Source organism: Stomoxys calcitrans, chromosome 3, assembly GCF_963082655.1.
Source record: "Stomoxys calcitrans chromosome 3, idStoCalc2.1, whole genome shotgun sequence".
Classification (NCBI taxonomy): Eukaryota; Metazoa; Arthropoda; class Insecta; order Diptera; family Muscidae; genus Stomoxys; species Stomoxys calcitrans.
This window is the reverse complement of record NC_081554.1, coordinates 52,774,425-52,798,365: the sequence shown is the minus strand read 5'-3', so window position 1 is coordinate 52,798,365 and position 23,941 is coordinate 52,774,425. Positions and strand designations below refer to the sequence as shown.

Here is a 23,941-nt window from a genome sequence, read left to right as displayed (position 1 = left end):
CAAGCAAATGATCGTTTGTTTTTTCGGAAAAACCGAACATGTCGGTATCGTACCACTAGAACAACGCAGAACAGTCAATTCCGAGTGGTACACAACCATTTGATTGCCATTTGAGATAGATATACCTCAATCAGATTGGCAAAAGTGCTTCGCACAATTGGTTCAAACGCATGCAAAAGTGTGTAGATCTTGAAGGGGAATATTTTGAAAAACAATAAAGCTATTTTCGAAGATTAATATTTGTTATTGTTCTTTAATCCCCAAGTATAAAAGGCAACCTATAATCAATCTGGACCATATTCTGTTCGGATGTCGGAAGGCCTCATAGAACTCACTGTCCCAACTTCAGTTATAGGCTTTAGACAGATCGGTCTATATGACAGCTATATCCAAATACGGTCCGATTTAGCTCGTTCAAGATCTTAGCCTGCATGTAGAGAAAATACGGTTCTTCAACGACGTAATCCAACTACTTCCAGATGAACTCCAAACAGTTCAGGGCAGGTGATACAAGCACCATCCCGTAGCAACATCGCAAAGAGAATCATTAGGAAGCAGGAGAATTAACCCAAAATGATTCAGCTCAAGACTGAGCCAAAACAGGAATACCCCGAAACATTCTGCTATTCACAAGGAATACGAAACCATGTAAAAAATATATAAACCAACAGAAACTTCCATACATTCACCTTCGCACTTTTACGACCAGCTCCGAAGACTTCAACACAGCAACCTTCAACTCACCGACCTTTTCGATGCAGTCCACTTACGCCTCATCCATCCTCCGTCTCATCGCTTCAACAGTCCTCCTACACCTCCACAACCTTTCCCACCTTACCGTCCTTCACCTCCCTATTGTCATTCAATTCATACCAACTAGTTAACAGCACAAAACATTTTTCCATCATCAAAACATCAGTTTAAACAGCAAATGTCGTACCCAAGGGAACCATTGTGAAGGAATATCCCAAAATAACACGATGTCTGGTTAGCATAAATCCTGCACTTCGGACCGCTGTGAAGAGCTATTATATACTTTTCATCTCCACGGGGAGCACACTGATAACCAGATGAATCTTACTCGGCTGCTACAAATATTCAAATTTGATTGCAGAAAATGCATTTTGTTGCATTAACTATAACTGACACTGCTCCATCACATCCATATTTCCAATCCGTACAATATTTATATAGACTCCAAAAATCGGAATTTTTCCTTATTTTTCGCCAATAGTCGGAACTCGAGACAGCCCAAGAAAGTTGGGATAATCCCGACCAATTGGCAAGCCTAACCTAACCTGGGTATGATTGTACTTTAATTTTTCTAAAGGTGATTCAATACAGTAGTGCCAAAGCTTAAATATCTAAAAGCAAAATGCCTTCTTTTCCTGCATCAGATAGATTTGTTTATCTCTAAGAAATGTTTCTTTCATCTGATCCAATATTTTTCCCCAAAACATTATTTATTTGTATTTAGTTTCTTAAAACTTTAAATGACCAATTTGTCAAATAGCAACTACTCTAAACCCTCTGTAACTTTCTATTCATCCTAAGTTTCGTTCACACGTGATGCTTTCAATATAATTGTAATAGCTCAGATACTAATGTTTGAAATTTTAGCAGTTCCGTGCCTACTAGCAGTTCGTGAGCATTAACAGGTGATCACACATCCAAAACATTTATTTATTTATAAGTTGTAATTAGGATAATTACAAGACAATTAGAATTATTGACGTCGTCTACATTTGTGATCTGTGATGTACCGCTATTGAAATTATTAAAACATTGTTTGATACACAGTTAGAAATATTGGGGGGACAATATGTGAATCTCGAAGCATTGTAAACTACACTGTTGAAAATATTGGTAGGTAAATATTGTATATCAATATCAGTGTACTTAAATATGAACTTAAATATCAGTAGATGTATGTCTCGTTAACCTGAACTGTATAAGGAAAACAGTGAACACAGTTATGTTGAATATGGTTTAAATGTATTGTCATCTTAATTTATGAAGAATTATCGCAATGACATCAAAGTTTGATGTCATTTGACTTTGTTAAATCTTCATTTGATAAAGCAATCCCGTAAATACTTCTCTTATGCTACAAAATCTTTAATGATATTTGTATATAAGATAATGACGTCTGTTGTAACCCAATATTTATAACAAACCGCAATAAAAATATTTATTATTCTTATTTCCCTTACATTATATGACAGCTGCCGCCAAAGGCAGTGTACTGAGGCGGTGGTTAACCGACATTTTAAAGCACGTGATCAAGCATTGACCTTGGCAAAGCAAATAAAAACATGTATCGCAAATCATTTACTCCTCCACATTGTGTTGAGTTTACATCTTGATATTTGAGACGACTACCCAACTGGAATACACGTATAATAATTTTTACTGCATACTTTCTTACTAATCACATCAATACGGTAGTTAATGTGCTGTTTAGTTGGGAACCACAGATTAGTCGTTGTACTGTTTTCAACATGCTATCATTCTAATATTGTGTATGAACGGTGGATCATTACTTTACAATTTTATTATTATTTAACTGTTGAGGTGGTTTTTTGCAAACTTTGTGACGTGGTAGTAAATTTTAAACCATTTTTTATAAACAAAGTTTTAAAGAAAAAAAAACTATTTTTGAAACAATATTGTATTAGTTGGCTAGATTCCATTATATATTGGGTTGCCTAAAAAGTAATTGCGGATTGTTTAAAAGAAAGTAAATGCATTTTTAATAAAACTTAGAATGAACTTTAATCAAATATATAATTGCCAGTTTGTTCGAAAATCTTTTGCCATCTTCCTCGCAAATTTAGTATTCCACGCTCATAGAACTGCTGGCCTTTATCTGCAAAAAACTGAACCAAGTACGATTTTATAGCCTCATCATTGCCGAAAGTTTTACCATTTAAGGAGTTCTGCAAAGATCGAAATAAATGGTAGTCTGATGGTGCAAGGTCAGGGCTATATGGTGGATGCATCAAAAGTTCCCAGCCAAGCTCACTCAGTTTTTGGCGAGTGACCAAAGATGTGTGCGGTCAAGCGTTGTCCTGGTGGAATATGACACCTTTACGATTGACCAATTCTGGTCGCTTCTCCCTGATGGCGGTATTCAATTTGTCCAATTGTTGACAGTAAACATTCGAATTAATCGTTTGGTTCCTTGGAAGCAGCTCAAAATATACCACACCCTTCCAATCCCACCAAACAGACAGCATAACCTTCTTTTGGTGGATATCAGCCTTTGAAGTGGTTTGAGCTGGTTCACCATGCTTGGACCATGATCGTTTTCGACTAACGTTGTTGTAAACAATCCATTTTTCATCTCCAGTTATGATTCGTTTTAAAAACGGATCGAATTCATTGCGTTTAAGGTGCATATCACAAGCGTTGATTCGGTTTGTTAAATGAATTTCTTTCAATACATGTGGTACCCATATTAAAATTGACGCCAAACAAACAAATGTAAACAAAATTTCGCGCAAAGCAAGCTAAAAGTAACAGCTGATAACTGACAGAAGAAGAATGCAATTACAGAGTCATAAGCCGTTGAAAAACTTTGTCAACGCCGACTATATTACTACTATATTACCGACAATTACTTTTTGGGCAACCCAATATATCAAGTTATAGACCGATTCAGGACGAACTTGCCACAGTTGTTAGAAGTCATAACATAACATTATGCGCAAAAATTTGAGCCAAATCGGATGAAAATTGCGGTTTGCAGGGGCTCAAGAAGTCAAATCGGGAGATCTATATCAGCTATATCAAGTTATAGACCGATTAAGACCGTATTTGGCGCAGTTGTTGAAAGTCATAACATAACACTATGTGCAAAAATTTGAGCCAAATCGGACAAAAATTGTGACTTCCATGGGCTCAAGAAGTCAAATCGGGACATCGGTTAATATGGGAGCTATATCCAAATCTGAACCTAAGCCTCGGCCCATTTGCAATCCCCAACGACCTACATCAATACTAAGTTAAGTATATGTGTAACATTTCATGCGGGTAGCTTTAGGCGTTCCACCGCTATCGTGATTTCGACACACGGACGGATGGACAGACATGGCTAGATTTATTCAGAATGTCGAAAGGATCCAGAATATATATACTTTAAGGGATTCGCACATCAATATTTCGAGGTGTTACAAACGGAATGACTTGATTAGTATACCCCCATCCTATGGTGGTGGGTATAAAAACTTTTGGAAAATTAATATGTTTATTTAGAAAATATAACGGACGTACGGACATGGCTAGATTGAATCAGAACGTCGAGAGGATCCAGAATATATATATTTTATGGGGTCGCAGATCAATATTACAAGATGTTACAAACGGAATGACTTGATTAGTATACCCTCATCCTATGGTGGTGGGTATAAAAACTTTTGGAAAACTAGCATGTTTTTTTTAGAAAATACAAGAGTGTATATATTCTTGGTCATCATGACATTTTAAGTCGATCTAGCCATGTCCGTCCGTCCGTCTGGCGAAAATACGCTAACTTTCGTAGGAGTTAAGCTAGGCGCTTGAAATTTTGCCCAACTACTTCTTATCAGTGTAGGTCGTTTGGGATTGTAAATGGACCATATCGGTCAATGTTTTGATATAGCTGCCATAAAAACCGATATTGGATCTTGACTTCTTGAGCCACTAGAGCGTGCAATTCTTATCCGCTTTGACTGAAATTTGGCATAAAGTGTTTTGTCATGACTTCCAATAAATGTGCTAAGTATGGTTTAAATCGGTTCATAACCTGATAAAGCTGCCATATAAAACGATCTTGGATCTTGGGCCACTAGAGGGCGCAATTCTCATCCGATTTGGAAGAAATTTTGCATGAGATGTTCTGTCATGACTTAGCCAATAAATTAGCTAATTAGGGAGGGGAGGCAGGCGGACTCTCCTCCTTACCCCTATTTTCAAAAACGCCAAATCTCAGAGATGGGGCTGCACCAATTGAAGCGAAATTTTGTGTATCACCTTAGAAATTGGCGTAAAATTTTGGGGTCAAATAATCTGGGGGGACGCCACGTCCCCAAAATCCACCGAAACGACATGTTAACCGATTAGAACAATATGGGTATCAAATGATAGGTATTCAAAAGTAGAGTACAAATCTACCACAAAAATATATTCCTTGGTATCTGAGAGGCCTCCCCATCCCCCAAAGCCCCCCAGCAAGGCATATTTAACGATTACAACAATATTGATATCAAATGAAAGCTATTTAAAAGTAAAGTAAAAATCTGATATAAAAAATTAATTCCGGGTATTTGGATTGGCATGACGTGTTTTGATATGACTTCCAACAAACTCGTTAAGTATGGTTCAAATCGGACCATAACCTGATATTGGTGTCATATAAACCGATATGGGATCTTGACTTCTTGAGCCTATAGAGGGCGTAATTCCTATGCGATTTGACTGAAATTTGGCAAGACGTGTTTCGTTATGACTTCCAACAACTGTTCTAAGTACGGTTTAAATCGATCTATAACCTGATATAGCTGCCATATAAACCAATCTTTGAACTTGACTTCTTGAGCCACTAGAGGGCGCAATTTTCATCCGATATGGCTGAAATTTGGCGTAAAGTGTTTTGTCATGACTTCCAATAAATGTACTAAATATGGTTCAAATCGGTTCATAACTGGATGTAGCTGCCATATAAACCGCTCTGGGATCTTGACTTCTTGAGCCACTAGAGGGCGCAATTCTTATCCGATTTGACTGAAATTTTCCATGACGTGTCTTATTGTGACTTCCAGCAAATGTGTTGTATATGCTTCAATCGGTGCATAACCTGATATTGCTGCCATATAAACCGATCTGGGATCTTGACTACTTGAGCCTCGAGAGGGCGCAATTATCATCCGATTTGACTGACTGTACAGCGGCTTCTCTCATGGCCTTCAACATACGTGTCAAATATGGTCTGAATCGGTCCATAGCTTGACACAGCTACCAAATAAACCGATCTCCCTATTTTACTCTTGAGTCCCTAAATGGCGCAATTCTTATTCGTATTGGCTGAAATTTTACACAATGACTTCTACTATGGTCCCAATATTCATTTCAATTATGGTCTGAATCGGACCATAACTTGTTAAAGCCCAATACCATATCAATTATTTTCCTTTATTCTTTGTTTGCTAAAAAGAGATGCCAGGAAAAGAACTCGACAAAGGAGATCCATGGTGGAGGGTATATAAGATTCGGCCCAGCCGAACTATACACGCTTGTTTGTTTCATTAAATTGGGTTGCCCAAAAAGTAATTGCGGATTTTTTAAAAGAAAGTAAATGCATTTTTAATAAATCTTAGAATGAACTTTAATCAAATATACTTTTTTTACACTTTTTTTCTAAAGCAAGCTAAAAGTAACAGCTGATAATCTTGACAGAAGAAAGAATGCAATTACAGAGTCACAAGCTGTGAAAAAATTTGTCAACGCCGACTATATGAAAAATCCGTAATTACTTTTTGGGCAACCCAATAATAACAAAGTTTTGATCTTGTCAGACGTTGATACTGAAATGACTTGGTCACGTCAATCCCATGGCAGCCGGTTGTACGCACCGGATTGACCCAATGAAGTTCTTCATCGACAAGGGCTGCCGCCTCAGTGTGCACCACAATGCTACAACAACAACCACTTTGTCACGTTTCATCACATTCTTCGGGTACAGTTAGATTTGTTTTTCCATTAATGTGCAAAACAAAGCGACATGGTCTGCTAAGATGCCCTCTACAGAGTAAATAGTTTCAATATTTATGAGACAGAGATTGAGGGAATGAAAAAAAAGCATTGCTGACTTTTTTGTAGACAAGGTTAGTGAACTTGTCGACAATGAAATTTTATAATAGATGAAATGCAAGACATATTAGCTAAAAATTTCATATAGAGGACAAAATAAAAATACTCTTAAAGAAGTCTTTGAAGACAATGTCATGAAAGACGTTTGGACTGTTATATACTTCGTATTGCCATACCCAATAATATTATGAATAAAAGCTCAAAACAAATATTTATTAATTAGTAAAACATTAACGGCCTTCTTCACAAAACTTTATGAAGCCTTAAGAAAGGTTTATTTGACAGTTCTCTAAAGGAAATATGTCAAGTAAACCTATTTCAAATCTACATTAACTTTTGTAAATAAGGCCGTAACAACATAGTTTTATAGCTTAATAAATGAAACAAATTCCTGAGAAGAATAAGAAACTAAGATTAGGCTGACATGGATTGCAATTAGAGATTCCCTAATTCATGTCCAGGATATACAAATAAAATTTGATAACATTAGAATACATAACACTCCATATAAAGACTTAATTTATTACAAATACTATTTAAATTTTTTTCTCCTTTAGACTACCATTAATCACCACTTGATCCTTTGGACTTTTCATCAATAGACTCTTCAATTTCCTAAGAACACCCAAGGGAATTATGATGGCTAAAATCAACACCACTAATACACTTCCAAATACATCCAATAATAGATATTGATAAAGCGGCATAAAAGCTCCATAAGACTTGAGGAAAGGTGCTCCCTTATACTTAGCCACAAATTCAATCCAGTAGGAAGCCTCCTCCAAAGGATGCATGGGATTATCACGAAATAGTTGGGACATTTCTAAAGCCTTCAGCTTATACCTAGGATCAGATACCAGAATTTGAATATTTTCCAAAAACTCTTCGGCAGTCATGGTAACCAAATTCAAGGTGCGTGCATAACCAGCTCTCACAGATTTTATGGTGTTGCGATATTGATCACCATACAGGGGCAAACAAAGCATGGGCTTGGCCCAGTACAGACCCTCTTGGGAGCCAAATATTCCACCATGTGTAATGAACAGCTTGACATTGGGATGGGCCAAAACATCGTTTTGTGGCAACCATTTGTGTATCATAACATTGGGTGGTAGATTTGTCAGAGAATCATTTTCATATTTCCACAAAACATTTTGTTGCAATTTTCCAAAAACCTGAAGCAGCAGAGCAATGCGATCGGGTGCCAAATAGGTGCTCTTGACATAGGAGCCCAAACTGAAGTAGATGACACCATTGGAGGAGTTGTCAATGAAATGCTAGAAAAAAATAAATGATTATAAAGGAAAATCCAATTATTGTATCAACATTACCTGCAAATCCTTGGGCAATGGTTTGACCGGCTTAATGTGGGCTCCTCCCACATTAATTAGCCCTGGCATACTGGGTCTGGGCATATCCACAACACGATGGCTATTTATGAGCATAAGAGATATGTTTTTCTCCAAATTTCTAACATGAGGCAAAGGACCTTTTTTTTTAAATAAATATTTAAAAATTATTAGGCATTAAATTTTCTATTATCATCATACCTTCCAAATGTTGGGCAAAATGTCTCTCAGCCATTTCCTGCATTTTTGGCATATAAGACCATCTTCTCATTACCGCATCATATATCGATAAATAGGTATTATAGAATCGTTGCCTAAAGGTCATCTGATCAGTATAGGGCAGCAGCAGATGTGGTATCAACGACCAAGGCGTTACCATACCCATTGAGTGATCCATATAATCAGCATAACCCATAGTGCCTAAGGTAACCACTGGGCATTTGAATTTGTGGCCAAACATGAGAAAACTCTCATGGAAAAACTGTTCCAATATCACTAAATCAAAGTGCCTATCTTTGGAGGCAATCAGAGCTTTTATTTTGGGATCATTAAGGGCATGTTCGCTGGTCCATATGCCAATATCCCACCACATTTCCAAATTTTCATAATCAGTGGGATATTGCAAAGTGAAAATTTCCTCCACGGGTACTGGAAAAGAGGAATTGAATAAAAGGCTAAGAAGAATAATTATAAAGACCGAAACAGAATGAGCGCGAGCTTTGTTTTTAAGCGTTACGTTGCAAAAATACAACTCTGCACACAAATCCCACAAAACCAACCAGGATTCACTGAATAAGGTTAAGCCAAGCTGACATAAATTTTTTTTTTTCAATTTTTGACAGCACTTGACATTGAGGATGTCAACTTGTTCTCTTTTTACATTCATTCTTTGTTTATATTTTCCCCTATTTGATGACATTTTCAATCTGTAGATTTGACATCCTTAGTGATGTTTATGGGGCGTATCCACTTAATGTTTTCGCAAGTGACCGAACCTTCTATTAGTGAATCCTGAAAACCAATGCGGAAAAGTTAATAATTTTAAACTTTGATGCTTGAAAGCGAAAGTTGTCAAAGTTTAAAACTGTTAAACTTTTGCTAAAAGATTTTTTGACATTTGTATGCAGAGTTGCATTTTTCAACGTGATGCTTCTTTACGCGCGCATTCTGTTTAGGCCTTAAGGATGATTCATTGTTTGTTACTTACAATATTTGGGTATATCAAACATTGGGTCGATTATAATTTCTGTTAAATTTGGATGCGGTTGCTTAGTGGGATGATTATTAACTGATGTTATTCGATGTCCTCGATCAAGTAGATCCCTTTGGAAGTGTTCCAGCCACATCCAGTGGCTGGGTGCTGGAAATGGTCCCATGAAGAGTATGTTATATCCTAAAGCTCCATTTGCAATGCAGATGAAAGTGAATACTTTCAATAACCATGTACTAGACATCTGCAAAAAGATTAATATACTAGAAAATTAAAAAAAAATATATATAAAAAAGTAAATACGCATTAGGATCAGCCGGTCCGAACTTTGGTTACCCACCACATTGGATATACATATTAACATTTTCGTCAAAATCTGGTGAAAAGTTTACCACTTATGAAGTCAAAGCAGCTTTATAGATATATGGTCATTCTGGACAAAACTCAGTTCAAACGTCGAAGGCTTCAGCGAAATCGGAAACTACATGCGCCTAAATTGGGAGATCGATGCTAAGGGTAGCTGTGTCCAAATGTGGTCCGATCTTCTTCTAATACAACTAACTGTACCTAATTTCATCAATAAATACGCCATTAATGGGTCAACGAAATCCAAAAGGGAGGATGGTCTATATAGGGTCCATAAATAAATATGCTCCGATCGAAAACTTACTCCGCACGAAAGTTGAATGACCCAACAAAACTCAAAGGCAATTTTTTTTTTTTTTTGCCCATGAACATTCCCCTAAAGGACAGGAGCAAACATCTCACATATCAATGAGTGCAGTCCGATTCAAGTTCAAGCTTTTATAGCCGAGTCTGAAAGGCGTGCCGCAGTGCGACACCTCTTGGGAGAGAAGTTTTTACATGGCGTAGTTCCTCACAAATGTTGCCAGCATTAGGAGGGGAAAACCACCGCTAAAAATTTTTTCTAATAGTCTCGCCAGAATTCGAACCCAGGCGTTCAGCATCATAGGCGAACATGCTAACCTTTGCGCTACGGTGGCTTCCAAGAACTGAGCCCTCTCGATGGTTCGAGAAGTGCAACCGGGAAATCGGTTTTCATGGGAGCTATATCAGGTTTTTGACCGATTCAAACCATACTTGGCACATCTGTTAGGTTAGGGAAATTGGTTTTCATGGGAGCTATATCAGGTTTTCGACCGATTCAAACCATGCTTGGCACATCTGTTAGGTTAGGTAAGGTTTAAGTGGCAGTCTGTCATCAGACTTACTTAGACGTTTTGCGCCCATTGTGATATTACAGAAACAGGAGAAGAAAGATGCCTTCTAGTTCTTACCGTTGAACCACATCCAAATCGCTTTAGAAAGGCCAACAACTTGCGAATGTTCACATCTGCTAAATCAGACAAGTTCTTAAAGAAATGAGTACTTTAAATGGAATTCCCTCCGACTGTCAGTGCCGTACACACACACAGCAGATCAGAAGATGTTCTATAATCTCTTCTTCTTCAATGCCCTCACAGCTTCGGCCAAGGAGCTATAGGCAACCTTCTGTTTTTCGATCAGACAGTGACCTTTCATGACGCTAGCAATGACTGAGATGTCCGTTCTAACCAGCGACATCAAAGCGGTAGCTATCTTCAAATCTAGACTAGGCCACATAATTTTGGAATGCCCACAATTCCGCCTTTGTGAAGATCTATCATCCATTTCCCCTTTAGCTCAGATCCTGAAGAACAGGTGAATTTTAAACTGCCCAGCCATATCATTGAGAGATCTGCCACAGTCGAGGGCTGTTTTTGAATTCAGAAATACATTCTCCAAGGATTTCATGGCTGTCTGAGAAGATATTGGGTTGCCCAAAAAGTAATTGCGGATTTTTCATATAGTCGGCGTTGACAAATTTTTTCACAGCTTGTGACTTTGTAATTGCATTCTTTCTTCTGTCAGTTATCAGCTGTTTCTTTTAGCTTGCTTTAGAAAAAAAGTGTAAAAAAAAAGTATATTTGATTAAAGTTCATTCAAAGTTTTATTAAAAATGCATTTACTTTCTTTTAAAAAATCCGCAATTACTTTTTGGGCAACCGAATATTTATACCAATTGTTGTTATGACATTACATCTTAGCCATTCCACCACTTCCTTAATTGCTTGGATTGATACACACTTAAGTGGTCAGATAACCTTTTCAATATGACCGGTCCAAGTTCTTCAGAGTACACCCCAAATCCCAACTGGACGTTTAGTTTGGAACCATCCATATTTAAGTCAATGCAACTTCTATTACCAGGCTATATCTTGCTATAGCCCCCATATAAACCGAGCCGCCGATTTGGGATCTTAGGCCCATTAAAGCCACATTTATTATCCGATTTTGCTGAAATTGAGAGACAGTGAGTTGTGTTAGGCCAGTCGATCCAGTCGTTTTGGCTATATCCAAATCTGGATCAGATCGGTCCAGATTTGGATGTAGCTGCCATATAGACTGATCTCTCGATTCAAGGTTTTGGGCACATAAAAGGCGCATTTATTGTCCGATGTAGCCAAAATTTGGGACAGTGAGTTGGGCCCCTCTATATCTTTCTGCAATATGTCACAGATTGGTCTAGATTTTAATATAGTTGCCATATAGACCGATCTGCCGATTTAAGGTTTTGAACGCATAAAAGGCGCATTTATTGTCCAATTTCACCAAAATTTTCGTACTGTGAGTTGTATTAGGATCTTCAACAACTTTCTACAATTTGGCCCATATTTTGAAGCCATAAAAGGCGCATTTATTGTCCGATTTCGCCGAAATTTGGGACTGTGAGTTGTGTTAAGCTTTTCAACATCCGTATCGTATATGGTTCAGATCGGTCTTTATTTGGATATGGCAACCAAAAAGACCAATATTTTGTTCAACAAAATTTTCGAATTTGGTCCAAATCAGACCATATTCCAATAAAGCTGCTATGTAGGCATACATTAAGCATTTTTCACCATATTATGACGAAAGGTGGTTTAGATATATACCCGAGGTGGTGGGTAGCCAAAGTTCGGCCCGGCCGAACTTAACGTCTTTTTACTTGTTTTTATTTGTTTTAAATGAAGGTTGAAAAACTTTTTGGAAAGTTTTTAACAATTTAATCGAAACGATTTTTTTTGTTTATTGTACCAAGGTAGCACTGTTATACAATATTTTAAATGGTTATATATTTATAGAGTGATAAAATCAGTTAATTGATAATTCTTTTGAGATTTTATGTATCAATTTTTGATTCCTTACTTTTACTTTTTTTTTCAAATAAAATTTAACTTGTTTATTTTCTTCTTAAAAGCCCTTTTTGATTTTAGGTATTCAACGATAAAAGACTCTTCACTCTTTCTCAGTATTTGTTTTATTATGAAAATTAATTTTTAATTGCCATAACTCTCAAATGCGACCGATTCGTTGCGCGTTAGTTTAAGTACTAAATTTTCGGTGACTGTTTCCAAACGCAATATGAAACAAAAACCAAAAACTCGCATTCATTCACCTTAAATAAAAATTGAAATGAAAACGGGTTCAACTTGCCGATTTATATTTATAAATTTTTATGCATCTACAATAATATAACACATTTGTATATAGAATCTTCATAAGCGCTTGGCAATCTGTCTGTTCGTTTATTCTGACAAGAAACACCAGAGAGATGAATAGGTACTGAATGTCAATAAGATGGAATACAAATTGAAATGGTTACCGCATTATCAGTAACAAAAATTGGAGCTCAGTCTAAGAGATGTTTTTTTATGTGACAAATTAACATTCAATATTTCTAGGTAAGATCATGGTCATTACATTCCAAGCGCCGCCGTAGACATATACATTTGAGAGTTCAGATTATATTGGCTGAGATTATTATGTAAAGCTGTCATTTTCATTTCGCCGATTGGTAATGGATATTCCTATTAATATTCTGCTCAGTACTTTAACTACCAAATATCATTCAAATTATCTTATTAACAACGTGCTTGTTTTGTCCATACTCCAACTTATATACAGCATGTGCTCATAAATAATATAAATATGTATATATGTAGCATATACAGTAGAGTCTGAATAAGGTAAACTAAGTATTTATATCCCGACTTCATTGTATAAATGTAAAGCCCTTACAAACCATTTGGAACACAAGGCCTACATAAGTTGGGTTGAATCTTGGGAACACACCATCATGGGTTCTACTATTGGGTTGCCCAAAAAGTAATTGAGGATTTCTCATATAGTCAGCGTTGACAATTTTTTTCACAGCTTGTGACTCTGTAATTGCACTCTTTGTTCTGTCAGTTATCAGCTGTTACTTTTAGCTTGCTTTAGAAAAAAAGTGTAAAAAAAAGTATATTTGATTAAAGTTCATACTAAGTTTTATTAAAAAAGCATTTACTTTCTTTTAAACAATCCGCAATTACTTTTTGGGCAACCCAATAAAAATGTACAAAAGCAAACTTAGTTGAATACACTGCGGTACACCCGGATAAAACTACTGAAATATTGGCTGAAGGAAGCGGTTTATCTTAAGATGGGGGAGAATACTTGCAATTTATTTTACAAAAATTTTGAAAAGAATGGCACTCACCGATTCTAATAACAACAAGTAAAAGCGTGCTAAGTTCGGCCGGGCCGAATCTTGTATACCCTCCACCATGAATAGCATTTGTCGAGTTCTTTTCCCGGCATCTCCTCTTAGGCAAAAACGGAAATAAGAAATATGTAAAAGCGTGCTAAGTTCGGCCGGGCCGAATCTTACATATCCTCCACCATGGATCGCATTTGCCGAGTTCTTCTCCCGGCATCTCTTCTTAGGCAAAAAAGGATATAAGAAAAGATTTGCTCTGCTATTATTATATTATTACATGTTGGAGACCTGTGTAAAATGTTAGCCAATTCTAATAAGAATTGCGCCCTTTGGGGGCTCAAGAAGTAAAATAGAGAGATCAATTTATATGGGAGCTGTATCGGGCTATAGACCGATTCAGACCATTATAAACACGTATGTTGATGGTCATGAGAGAATCCGTCGTACAAAATTTCATTCCAATCGGATAAGAATTGCGCACTCTAGAGGCTCAAGAAGTCAAGACCCAAGATCGGTTTATATGGCAGCTATATCAGGTTAGGTACCGATTTGAACCATACTTGGCATACAGTTGTTGGACATGATAACGAAACACGTCGTGCAAAATTTCATTCCAATCGGATAAGAATTGCGCACTATAGATGCTCAAGAAGTCAAGACCCAAGATCGGTTGATATGGCAGCTATATTAAAACATGGACCGATTTGAACCAAAAATTTCATTCCAATTGGATAAGAATTGCGCACTCTAGAGGCTCAAGAAGTCAAGATCCAAGATCGGTTTATATGGCAGCTATATAAATACATGGACCGATATGGCCCATTTACAATACCAACTGACCTACACTAATAAGAAGTATTTCTGCAAAATTTCAAGCGGCTTTAGCGTGCTTTCGACAGACAGACGGACGGACGGACAGACGGACGGACATGGCTAGATCGACATAAAATGTAGCGACGATCAAGAATATATATACTTTATGGGGTCTCAGACGAATATTTCGAGTAGTTACAAACAGAATGACGAAATTAGTATACCCCCCATCTTATGGTGGAGGGTATAAAAATTTGCTCTAAACTCTGGCGGAAATCAATATATTTGCTGTTTTTAAGTATTTCACTAGGGTAGATTAAGTTAGGTTAGGTTGAAAAGAGGGTGCAGATATTAATCCGCCCCATGCCACTATGGACATACACCTAAGCCAGTAATCGGCTTGTTGTGCGCTCTAAAAACAATAAAGTAAGCTCTAAAAAGAAAATTTTAAGTTAGGAATTCAGTGCTACTTAAAAATTCCTTAATTGTTTTCAATACCACTCCCCTAAGATGGTTCCTTTCTGGTATTGTGTCTCCACCTAAGTGCCGGTATCTGTTGGACGCGAAAGCTCAACGTCTCATCATCTTCCCCGCATACCCTACACATGCTATCACTTTCCGCACCGATTTTACATAAGTGAGCTCGTAGTCCTATATGCCCCGTTATGATACCAATAGCTATACTGACCTCCTTCTTGTTTCCTTTCAGTTATAGCCTCGTCTTCTCCCGATCTGGATAGGATTTTCGCCGTCCTACCGACCCTTTCGTTGTTCCACAATGCTGCATGCGCATTCGTCGCCCTCTCCGCACACTCGGAATGCGTCCACCCGAATGGCTTCGGGTTAGCCAAGTTTCACCGCCAAAACGTCTGCCCTTTCATCTCCCCTTACTCCGTTACGACCCGGCACCCAAACAATGTGGATTTTGCCATCCTCAGAGAAGGCGTTGATCTCCTTCTTACACTGCAAGACTGTTCGTAACCTTACCTGGTTGTTATTGCCCTTCTGGCAATTTTACTGTCGGTAAAGATGTTCACACTCGACGTCCTCGCGTTAGCACCACACCACTTCACGCATTCCGTGATCGCTCGGATCTCCGCCTGCAGGACCGTTTTATGGTCAGACAGTCTAAAACAGAACTCAGTTCCTGGGTTCTCAATGTTAACCCACAGGCCCTCTCTGCCCTCTAGCTTTGATCCATCCGTGTAATATGGCAGCAATGCCTCGCACTAGACTTCAAGGTTCATCGATAGGAAACCTCTTCCCTTCCTTCCAGGTTTCCTATCGTCGCCTCGATTATACCGCGATGGTATGAGCTGCTCCCATCCTCAATTAATTCATCCATCGCCTAAAGTCTCATAGCCGCAGTGGCTGCCTCACACTTAATCTGTATGTCAATGGGTCAGATATTTAGAATAGTCTCCAGAGCCCTAGTGGGCGTGGTCCTTATCGCTCCGCCTACGCCAAAACAACATGTTCTCTGAACCTGTTGTTTGGTCCTTATATTGCACTTTTTCTCTATAGCAATCCACCAAACTACTGAGGCGTACGGCCTACGGCCTGCCATCTGTGAGCCTTCTCAGTACGCTCCTGAATGTGACATTTCCAATTTAGTTTCCTGTCCAAGATCACACCTAAGTATTTGACCTTGTCAGATATCAAAATCGTCTTATTGAGGAAACGTGGTGCGTTAAATTGACCCACCTTCGTCTTACTCGTGAACAGGCATATTTCAGTCTTCTCTGGATTAACATTGAAACCTCTGGGTCTAGCCCAGTCAGATGTCATATGCAAGACCCTCTCGAGCCTTCTGCATAGCTGGTTCGGATCGTTACTCCTTAGATGTTTTATAACATCGTCTGTTATAATACATCTAAGGATTCAAATCTCTCCTCAGTCAACATCCGTAATAGGTCATTTATGGTGGTCACCCATAGGAGTGGCGATAAAATGCCCCCCAGTGGCGTGCCCTGTGCCACTTTCTCCCTTATATTTATGTCATGAGACACACAATTTTTCCACCTGTTTCTTAGCATATGGTATATCTAGTCTCTAAGGACCGGGTCCACCCGGTACTGGTCTAAGGATTGGATCAGTGTGTCGGTCCGCACATTGTTGAAAGCCTCTCGATGTCAATGCATACCACCAGTGTGTACGTTTTGGCATCGAAGGATTCTTCTATTTTATGCACAACCTCTTGCAGGACAGTCTACACCGACCTTCCCTTGACATAGGCATGCTGTTTGTATTTGAGCAGTTCGCTGGATGTCCTACTCTTTATGATGGTGTCCACAATACGTTCCATGGTTTTGAGTGTTTTTGGTGTCGCATAACTTGCCTTGCCGGGCTTGGGTATAAACACCACCCTTGCCTCCTGCCAGGCTTTCGAAGTATATGCAAGTCCAAGGCAAGCTGTGAAAATTTTGGCCATATGAGGGGCCAGATAGTCTACCTCTTTCTGTAGTAACGCCGGAAATATTCCATCAGGTCCGGGTGACTTAGATGATTTGAAGCTCCTCAAGGATTCCTTCAACTTCGATCAACGTCATGATTCCAAGATTCCGGTGTCTCCCCGTCGTATCCTGTGGAAAATGGGTTTTCATCGAAAGCTTCAACAAGTCCCGCGATGTCTCTGCTCTCATTCCCATGTCGTCTACTAAAGTTTCAGTTTGGACATGGTTTTTGAGATACACTTTTTTATTTTGGCGGCGTCATTAACGCTATCGACCTGTTCCGGGATGCACGTTCTGCGGCTCTGATAATATTTTTTGTATTCCTTGAACCTTGTGTAATACACATCCCAATAAACTTGCGCTTTTTTACGACGTGCTCTGTTAAAAAGTCTACGGACCTCTTTACCAATATTGCGAAACTCAACGGTCATCCAGGGTTTTTCTCTAAGGCCTTAGTTCCATTAAAACCATATTTATTATCCGATTTCGTTGAAATTTGCCACAATGTGTTACATAAGGCTCCACAACATTCGTACCGAGTATAGTCAAGATTGGCATATATTTGGACATATTGACCGATCTCCCAATTTAACGTCTTGAGCTCATAAAAGGCTTATTTATTATTCGATTTCGCTGAAATTTGACACAGTGATCAATGATTCGCTTTTCAACACCGGTGTCTTATATGGTTCAGATCGCTCTATATTTGGATATGGAAATTGCAAATTTTTGCCCATGAACATTCCACTAAGAAACTGGGGGCAAACTTCTCACATATCATTGAGTGCAGTCCGATTCAAGTTTTAGCTCAATGATAAGGGGCCTCCTTTTTATAGCCAAGTCCGAACGGCTAGCCGCAGTGCGACACCTCTTTGGAGAGAAATTTTACATGGCATAGTACCTCACAAATGTTGCCAGCATTAGGAGGGGAAAACCAACGCTGAAAATGTATTATGATGGTCTCGCCAGGATTCGAACCCCAGGCGTTCACATGTTAACGTGGACTTGTTAACCTCTGCGCTATGGTGTTGATATAAGATATTGGGCCCATAAAACGTGCATTTATTACCCTATTTCGGTGAAATTTTGTACAGTGCGCTGTGTAACGGTCCTTGAAATCCGTCTTCAATATGGCCTCGATCTTTCCATATTTGGAAAAGCTAATAAAAGCCCCATTTATTACCTAATTTCTATGAAATTTGACACTGTAATCTGGGTATGTTGTCCTTTGTCGTCCATGCGAAGAAAAGTTGCGATCGGACCGTATTTGGATACAGCTGTTATATATACCGATCTTCCGATATACAGCCTTTCGCCCTTAACTGACTTATTTATTACCCGATTTCGCTGAATTTTGAAACAGTGAGGGGTGCAAGACCCTAGATGTTTGTGCTGGGTTTGATCTAGATCAGACCATACTTTGATATAACTGCTAAACGAGTTCATATATGGTGCACTCTTACCGGAATCGGAGGTGGTGGGTATACAAAGTTTGGCCCGGCAGGACTTAAGGTCTTTTTACATGCTTATTTTATTTTAATGGCACCCTTTAAATGCTTAAAAAATTTAATTTTTTCGAGTTTCTGAAGAAATTTCGGATGAATACCTTAAATCGTGTTGATGATTTGAAATTTCTTTGTCTTGGATAAATATCTTAAAATATTTTGAAATTCCTTTCAAAAATAGCATTTTAATTAATTTTTTCTACATAGTTGTAGTTGCTAATATGCTTAATGGACATTTTCGGCAAAAAAAAATCCAAAATAGCACAATATAAACTGGTTTTTATACTCTCCACAATAGGATGGCGGTATACTAATTTCGTCATCCTGTTTGTAACACATAGAAATATTCATCTAACTAAACTATTAAATTTCTCATGAATATTCCATTAAGGAACGGGGGATATTTCTCTCATATCAATGATTGCGGTCCCATTAAAATTTAAACACAATGATATGGGGCCTCCTCTTTTATGCCAATCGGCGTGCCGATTTGCGACATCACTTGATTGATAAGTTTTAACATTGCAGCATACCATACAAATGTAGCCAGCATTAGTAAGGGGTACGTAAATAAGCAGAATTGTCGATTTTGGAGTAAACGTCAGCCAGAGGCATTGCAAGAGCTACCAATGCATTCAGATAAAGTTACAGTTTGATGCGGTTTATAAGCTGGTGGCATCATTGGACCGTACTTCTTCAAAGATAATGCAAATCGTAACGTTACTGTGAATGGTGAGCGCTATCGTGAGATGATATCAAACTTTTTTTGCTCAAAATGCAAGAGCTTTACTTGCATGACTTGTGGTTTCAACAAGACGATGCTATGTGGCATCAGCAAGCGTAACAATGGACTTATTGAGAGGCGAGTTGGGTGAACATTTTATTTCACCTTCGGGGCCGGTCAATTGGTCGCCTAGATCGTGCGATTTAACGCCGTTAGAATATTTTTTTGTGGGGCTATGTTAAAGCTCATGTCTATAAAGACAAGCCCTCTTCAATTGGAAGTATTGGAAGACAACATTGCAGCATTTATTCGAAATGTTGGAAAGACTAAGCGGATGGACCATTTGAGGCGCAGTCACGGTCAACATTTGCATGAGATAATCTTCAAAAATTAAATTATATGGACTCTACTATCGATTTAAATAAAGATTTAATGCATTTTTCAAAATTTAATGTGTTTTTTTTTTATTGAAAAACTTTCTTATAGACCTTAAAAAATCACCCATTTGTTTTGTCCCCAACTTCCAAACCAAGTATGGTACGAATAGGTCCATAACCTGATATAGTTCCAATAGCATGGCAATTTTATTTATCATCTTTTGTTTGCCTATAAAGAAATACCAGGCAAAGAACTGGACAAATGCGATCCATGATGAAGGGTATATAGGAATCGGCCGGGGCGAACTTAGCGCGCTTTTGTTTGTTTTTAAACCCTACACCACCAATGTGGTAAAGGGTATAACTTAGTACATTTTTTTGTTTCACCTGTAAGGAAGAGAAATAGACTCATTGAAAACTATACCGATCGACTCAGAATAACTTTCGGTTTCAATTTAGCTAAGTCTGTCTGTCTGTCTGTCCATGTTAATTTGTATACAAACCGATTATCTTCAACTTTGGCACATAGTTTTTTTAGCGTAGAGTTCGTCTCTACTATTGAAATTGGAAAATCTTTTCGCTCCGCTCCTTTACTTTTAAATTGACTAGTTCTACTAAAATCTTCGAGTCCCATATAATCCGAACTTCCGATTTTACTCCCTAGACCCTTAAAAATTGTATTATAAACCTACTATATCTCTATTAATAACCAAGTATGGGCCGATTGGGATCGTATTCGGTTCAAGTACCATGAAATGTATATAAATCACATTTTAAAACTTCAAGGAAATCAGGTTATAAATGAGGGTTTTATGGCTTAAGATCCCAGATCTGGTGATCGGTCCATATGGCAGCTTTATCCAAATATGGTCAGATATGGAGCATACGCGGTTCGAATATCGGGTGGGCTAAATTTTGTTCGGACAAAGGGAAATCTAGTTCAACCCAATGCTCTAAATTTAAGCGAAATAGGAAAATATGGCTTTTATGGGCTTAAGACCCTAAATCGGTAGATCAATCTATATGACAGCTATATCCAAAATAGGTCCGAACTGGACTAGGTTTAGTTCGGACAATGGGAGGCCCAGTGCAACTCGGGCGATAAACGCACCTTTAAGTTGGGGGAGTCGGTCAATATGGCAGCTGTATCTAATTATGGCTTGATTTGGATAACGGGGCCTTAGTACAACTCACTGTTTATAATTAAAACGAAATTGGAATTGACTTTTATGGGCTTAAGATCCTAAACCGGGAGATCGCTCTATATTGTAGAAATATGAACTGATTTTGCTCGTTCAAGAACTTATCCTGCGAATAGACAAAGTACGAATCTGTGCCAAACTTGAGCTCAATACCTCAATTTTTGAAAGTTGTAGCGTGATTACAACAGACTGACAACAGACATCGTTAAATCATCTTTGAATTTTACGACGATTCAGAAGATATGTACTTTGTAGTCGGATGTTCCTATGTGTTGCAAACGGAATGACTATATGAATATATCTCTTTTCCTATGGCGATGGATACAAAAATCCATGGATCTTTCGATCCTTTTTTGTTTCTACCACAAGATTCGGTCCTACAGCATATAAACCCGCTTTAAGTTCTTAAAATTTCGCTTCTTCTCCACTCCAGCTCCGGCAAAAATAGGCCTGCTTCGCTCCGAATCCCTGATATACATCAAGCGATTTCCACTCCTAGAGCCACTGCAAGCGCATTTACTTGCAAATCTTCTCAAAATTTTGTACAGTGCTTTCCTCGATGGCCAACATAATATCTAAGAAGTTTTCATGAAATCGGTTCAGGTTTAGATATAGCTTCCATATATATGTTCGTCCGATTTTGAGAAATATTGCAATAAAGAGCTCATTTGTAAACCGATTCTCTCAAAATTTGGCACGAAGGATTTTTTCTTGACTCTGGACATTTCAGGGAAATTTCATACAAATCGGTTCAGATTTAGATATAGCTGTCATATATATATCGACCGATTTTCACTTCTGGAGCCACTGCAAGCGCATTTATTGACCAATCTTGCCATAATTTTGCACAACGCTTTCCTCGATGACCACTACAATATCTAAGAAGTTTTCATGAAATCGGTTCAGATTTAGATATAGCTCCCATATATATGTTCGTCCGATTTTGAAAAATGTTGCAATAAAGTGCTCATTTGTTAACCGATTCTCTCGAAATTTGGCAGGAAGAGTTAATATATATATATATATATTGCCCGATTTTCGCTTCTAGAGCCACTGCAAGCGCATTTATTGACCAATATTTGCAATAACGATGTCATTTCTCAACCATAGCTATTACAGTTTGAACATATCTCCACGAAATTTGATATGGTTTCTTCAAAAACCCTTCTGAAAATATCCGCCGAGGTCCATCAAATTTGGTTGACAATTAGACATTGCTCCCACTTTGTACTTATAGGATAGGTGTGGGGTATTATACAGTCGGCACCGCCCGACTTTTGCCTTTCCTTACTGGTTTAATAACATCTTAAATTAGTTACTATTCCTGTATGAGAATCTTGAACTTGCTGCGCAAATTCACCCAAGGCTTCAGTTAACATATTTATAATACGTGAATCTAGCATCTGCGGCGCAAATTCGGTCATGTCTTCAGATATCGAATTTATGGTCGATAAATAAGTTTTGAGGAAGGTTTTTCTTAATTGTACCGAATTTTTGGTTTTCCTTTTTTAATTCTTAGTTATAAATTGTTATTGAGCATGCTTCATGTTGCAAAGCTGAATGCGGCCCACAAAGTATTTCAAAACCCCAAAGGGATATCAAGAAATCAAAGGGTGAGATGAATTTCTATGGAACAATATCGGTGATAGTGGCTCAAGATAGTGAAACATTCAATACCACCATATTCCCTTCTCTACTTATGCTTGGGAGCATACATATCGTTTGGATAAAAGTCTAAATCCTGGGATTACAGAAGAGGTCAGAGTATGCATGACAAACCAATCAATGGTCATTATTGGATTCATCTCTTGCGATGATATTGCAGGGATCTCATAACCTTGGTCCAATTGGTAGATATTTTTTATTTCGCTAACCGGTTTTATTAGCCGCAACCTAGAAAGGCTATTAACCGATTGAAAAACACGTGTCTTAAACCGTCGACCTTGACAGTGAGAATAAACGAGTTGCCCATATTAATTTGCATGCTTTCGCTTTGAGTTGTTTTATTTTAAAATAAATCGACGACAGAAGACTTATGGCAGAATTAAATATTACTGAAATAGAATATAGAATCGTGCATGTTTTTACTAAAAATAACTAATGACTGCTGAAATTTCTATAAAAAAAATTTAAAAACGTGTTTTTATTAACTAAAATTTATTTATATTTAATTTATTTATTTTTATTGCCCACAAATAAAGAAACTCTATGAAAGAAATGGATAACCTGTTAGCCATATGCGTGTTATGAGTATAAGAAGTGTCAAATTTGTCGGGCAGTTTTTTTAAAACAAGTTTTGTGATTAACGATTTGGGGCAAACAAACACAAAACAAGTCGAAACTCATTAACGCAACAGATGTATATGTGTATAATAAGCACATTTCGTAAAAATCTGAGGGAAAATGTAGCATGAATCTATAGCAGCTACACAGGCCCTACATATGGCCCGATCTAGACCGAACTCAGTACGGACGTCAAGGGGTCTTACACATATGCCTGTGGTTTTGTGTTCGGCTGAGGTAGACCAGCAGTCGTCCAGGGTTTACCCTTAAGGACCCACAAACCTTAAATAGTATCGTATTTAAATATTCCTTTCGAGATACGCAATCTATGTTTTATTGATAACTAGCTGACCCGGGCCCGCTCCGCTGCGCCTTCGTTTACCTTATATGGAACAAAAGTTTCCTTGGAATATTTATTTTCGACAATTAAAGATCTCTTAGTGAAATACCATGCTAACTTGACTAACAGTTTAACAATATAAGTGCCCTTATCTGAATCCCATATGATCTTTATTGGTCTACGAATTTAAGTTTGGATGTGTACTCCATTCTTAAAATACTTTATTTCAGCCCGATATTCTCATGATGTCTGATTTAGGGGTGTTTTCGGGGGTG

At 38.0% G+C, this 23,941-nt stretch overlaps 1 protein-coding gene across 2 annotated transcripts in view; it reads right to left on the bottom strand.

Moving 5' to 3' along the window:
• Positions 1 to 7,060: 7,060 nt before the first annotated feature.
• Positions 7,061 to 23,941, bottom strand: part of LOC106082447 (UDP-glycosyltransferase UGT5) — a 45,909-nt gene continuing 29,028 nt past the window's right edge. The window contains exons 1-5 of one of the 2 annotated variants that reach the window (XM_013244952.2): positions 12,637 to 12,660; positions 9,406 to 9,652; positions 8,400 to 8,846; positions 8,181 to 8,338; positions 7,061 to 8,126 (exon numbers count right to left, since the gene is read on the bottom strand). In XM_013244952.2, the coding sequence (XP_013100406.1) occupies positions 7,386 to 8,126; positions 8,181 to 8,338; positions 8,400 to 8,846; positions 9,406 to 9,652 (1,593 nt within the window). In that variant the 5' untranslated portion in view covers positions 12,637 to 12,660 and the 3' untranslated portion in view covers positions 7,061 to 7,385. Of the gene's footprint in view, positions 8,127 to 8,180; positions 8,339 to 8,399; positions 8,847 to 9,405; positions 9,653 to 12,636; positions 12,661 to 23,941 lie in introns of those variants that run through there. The other variant, XM_013244953.2, reaches the window with a different exon arrangement.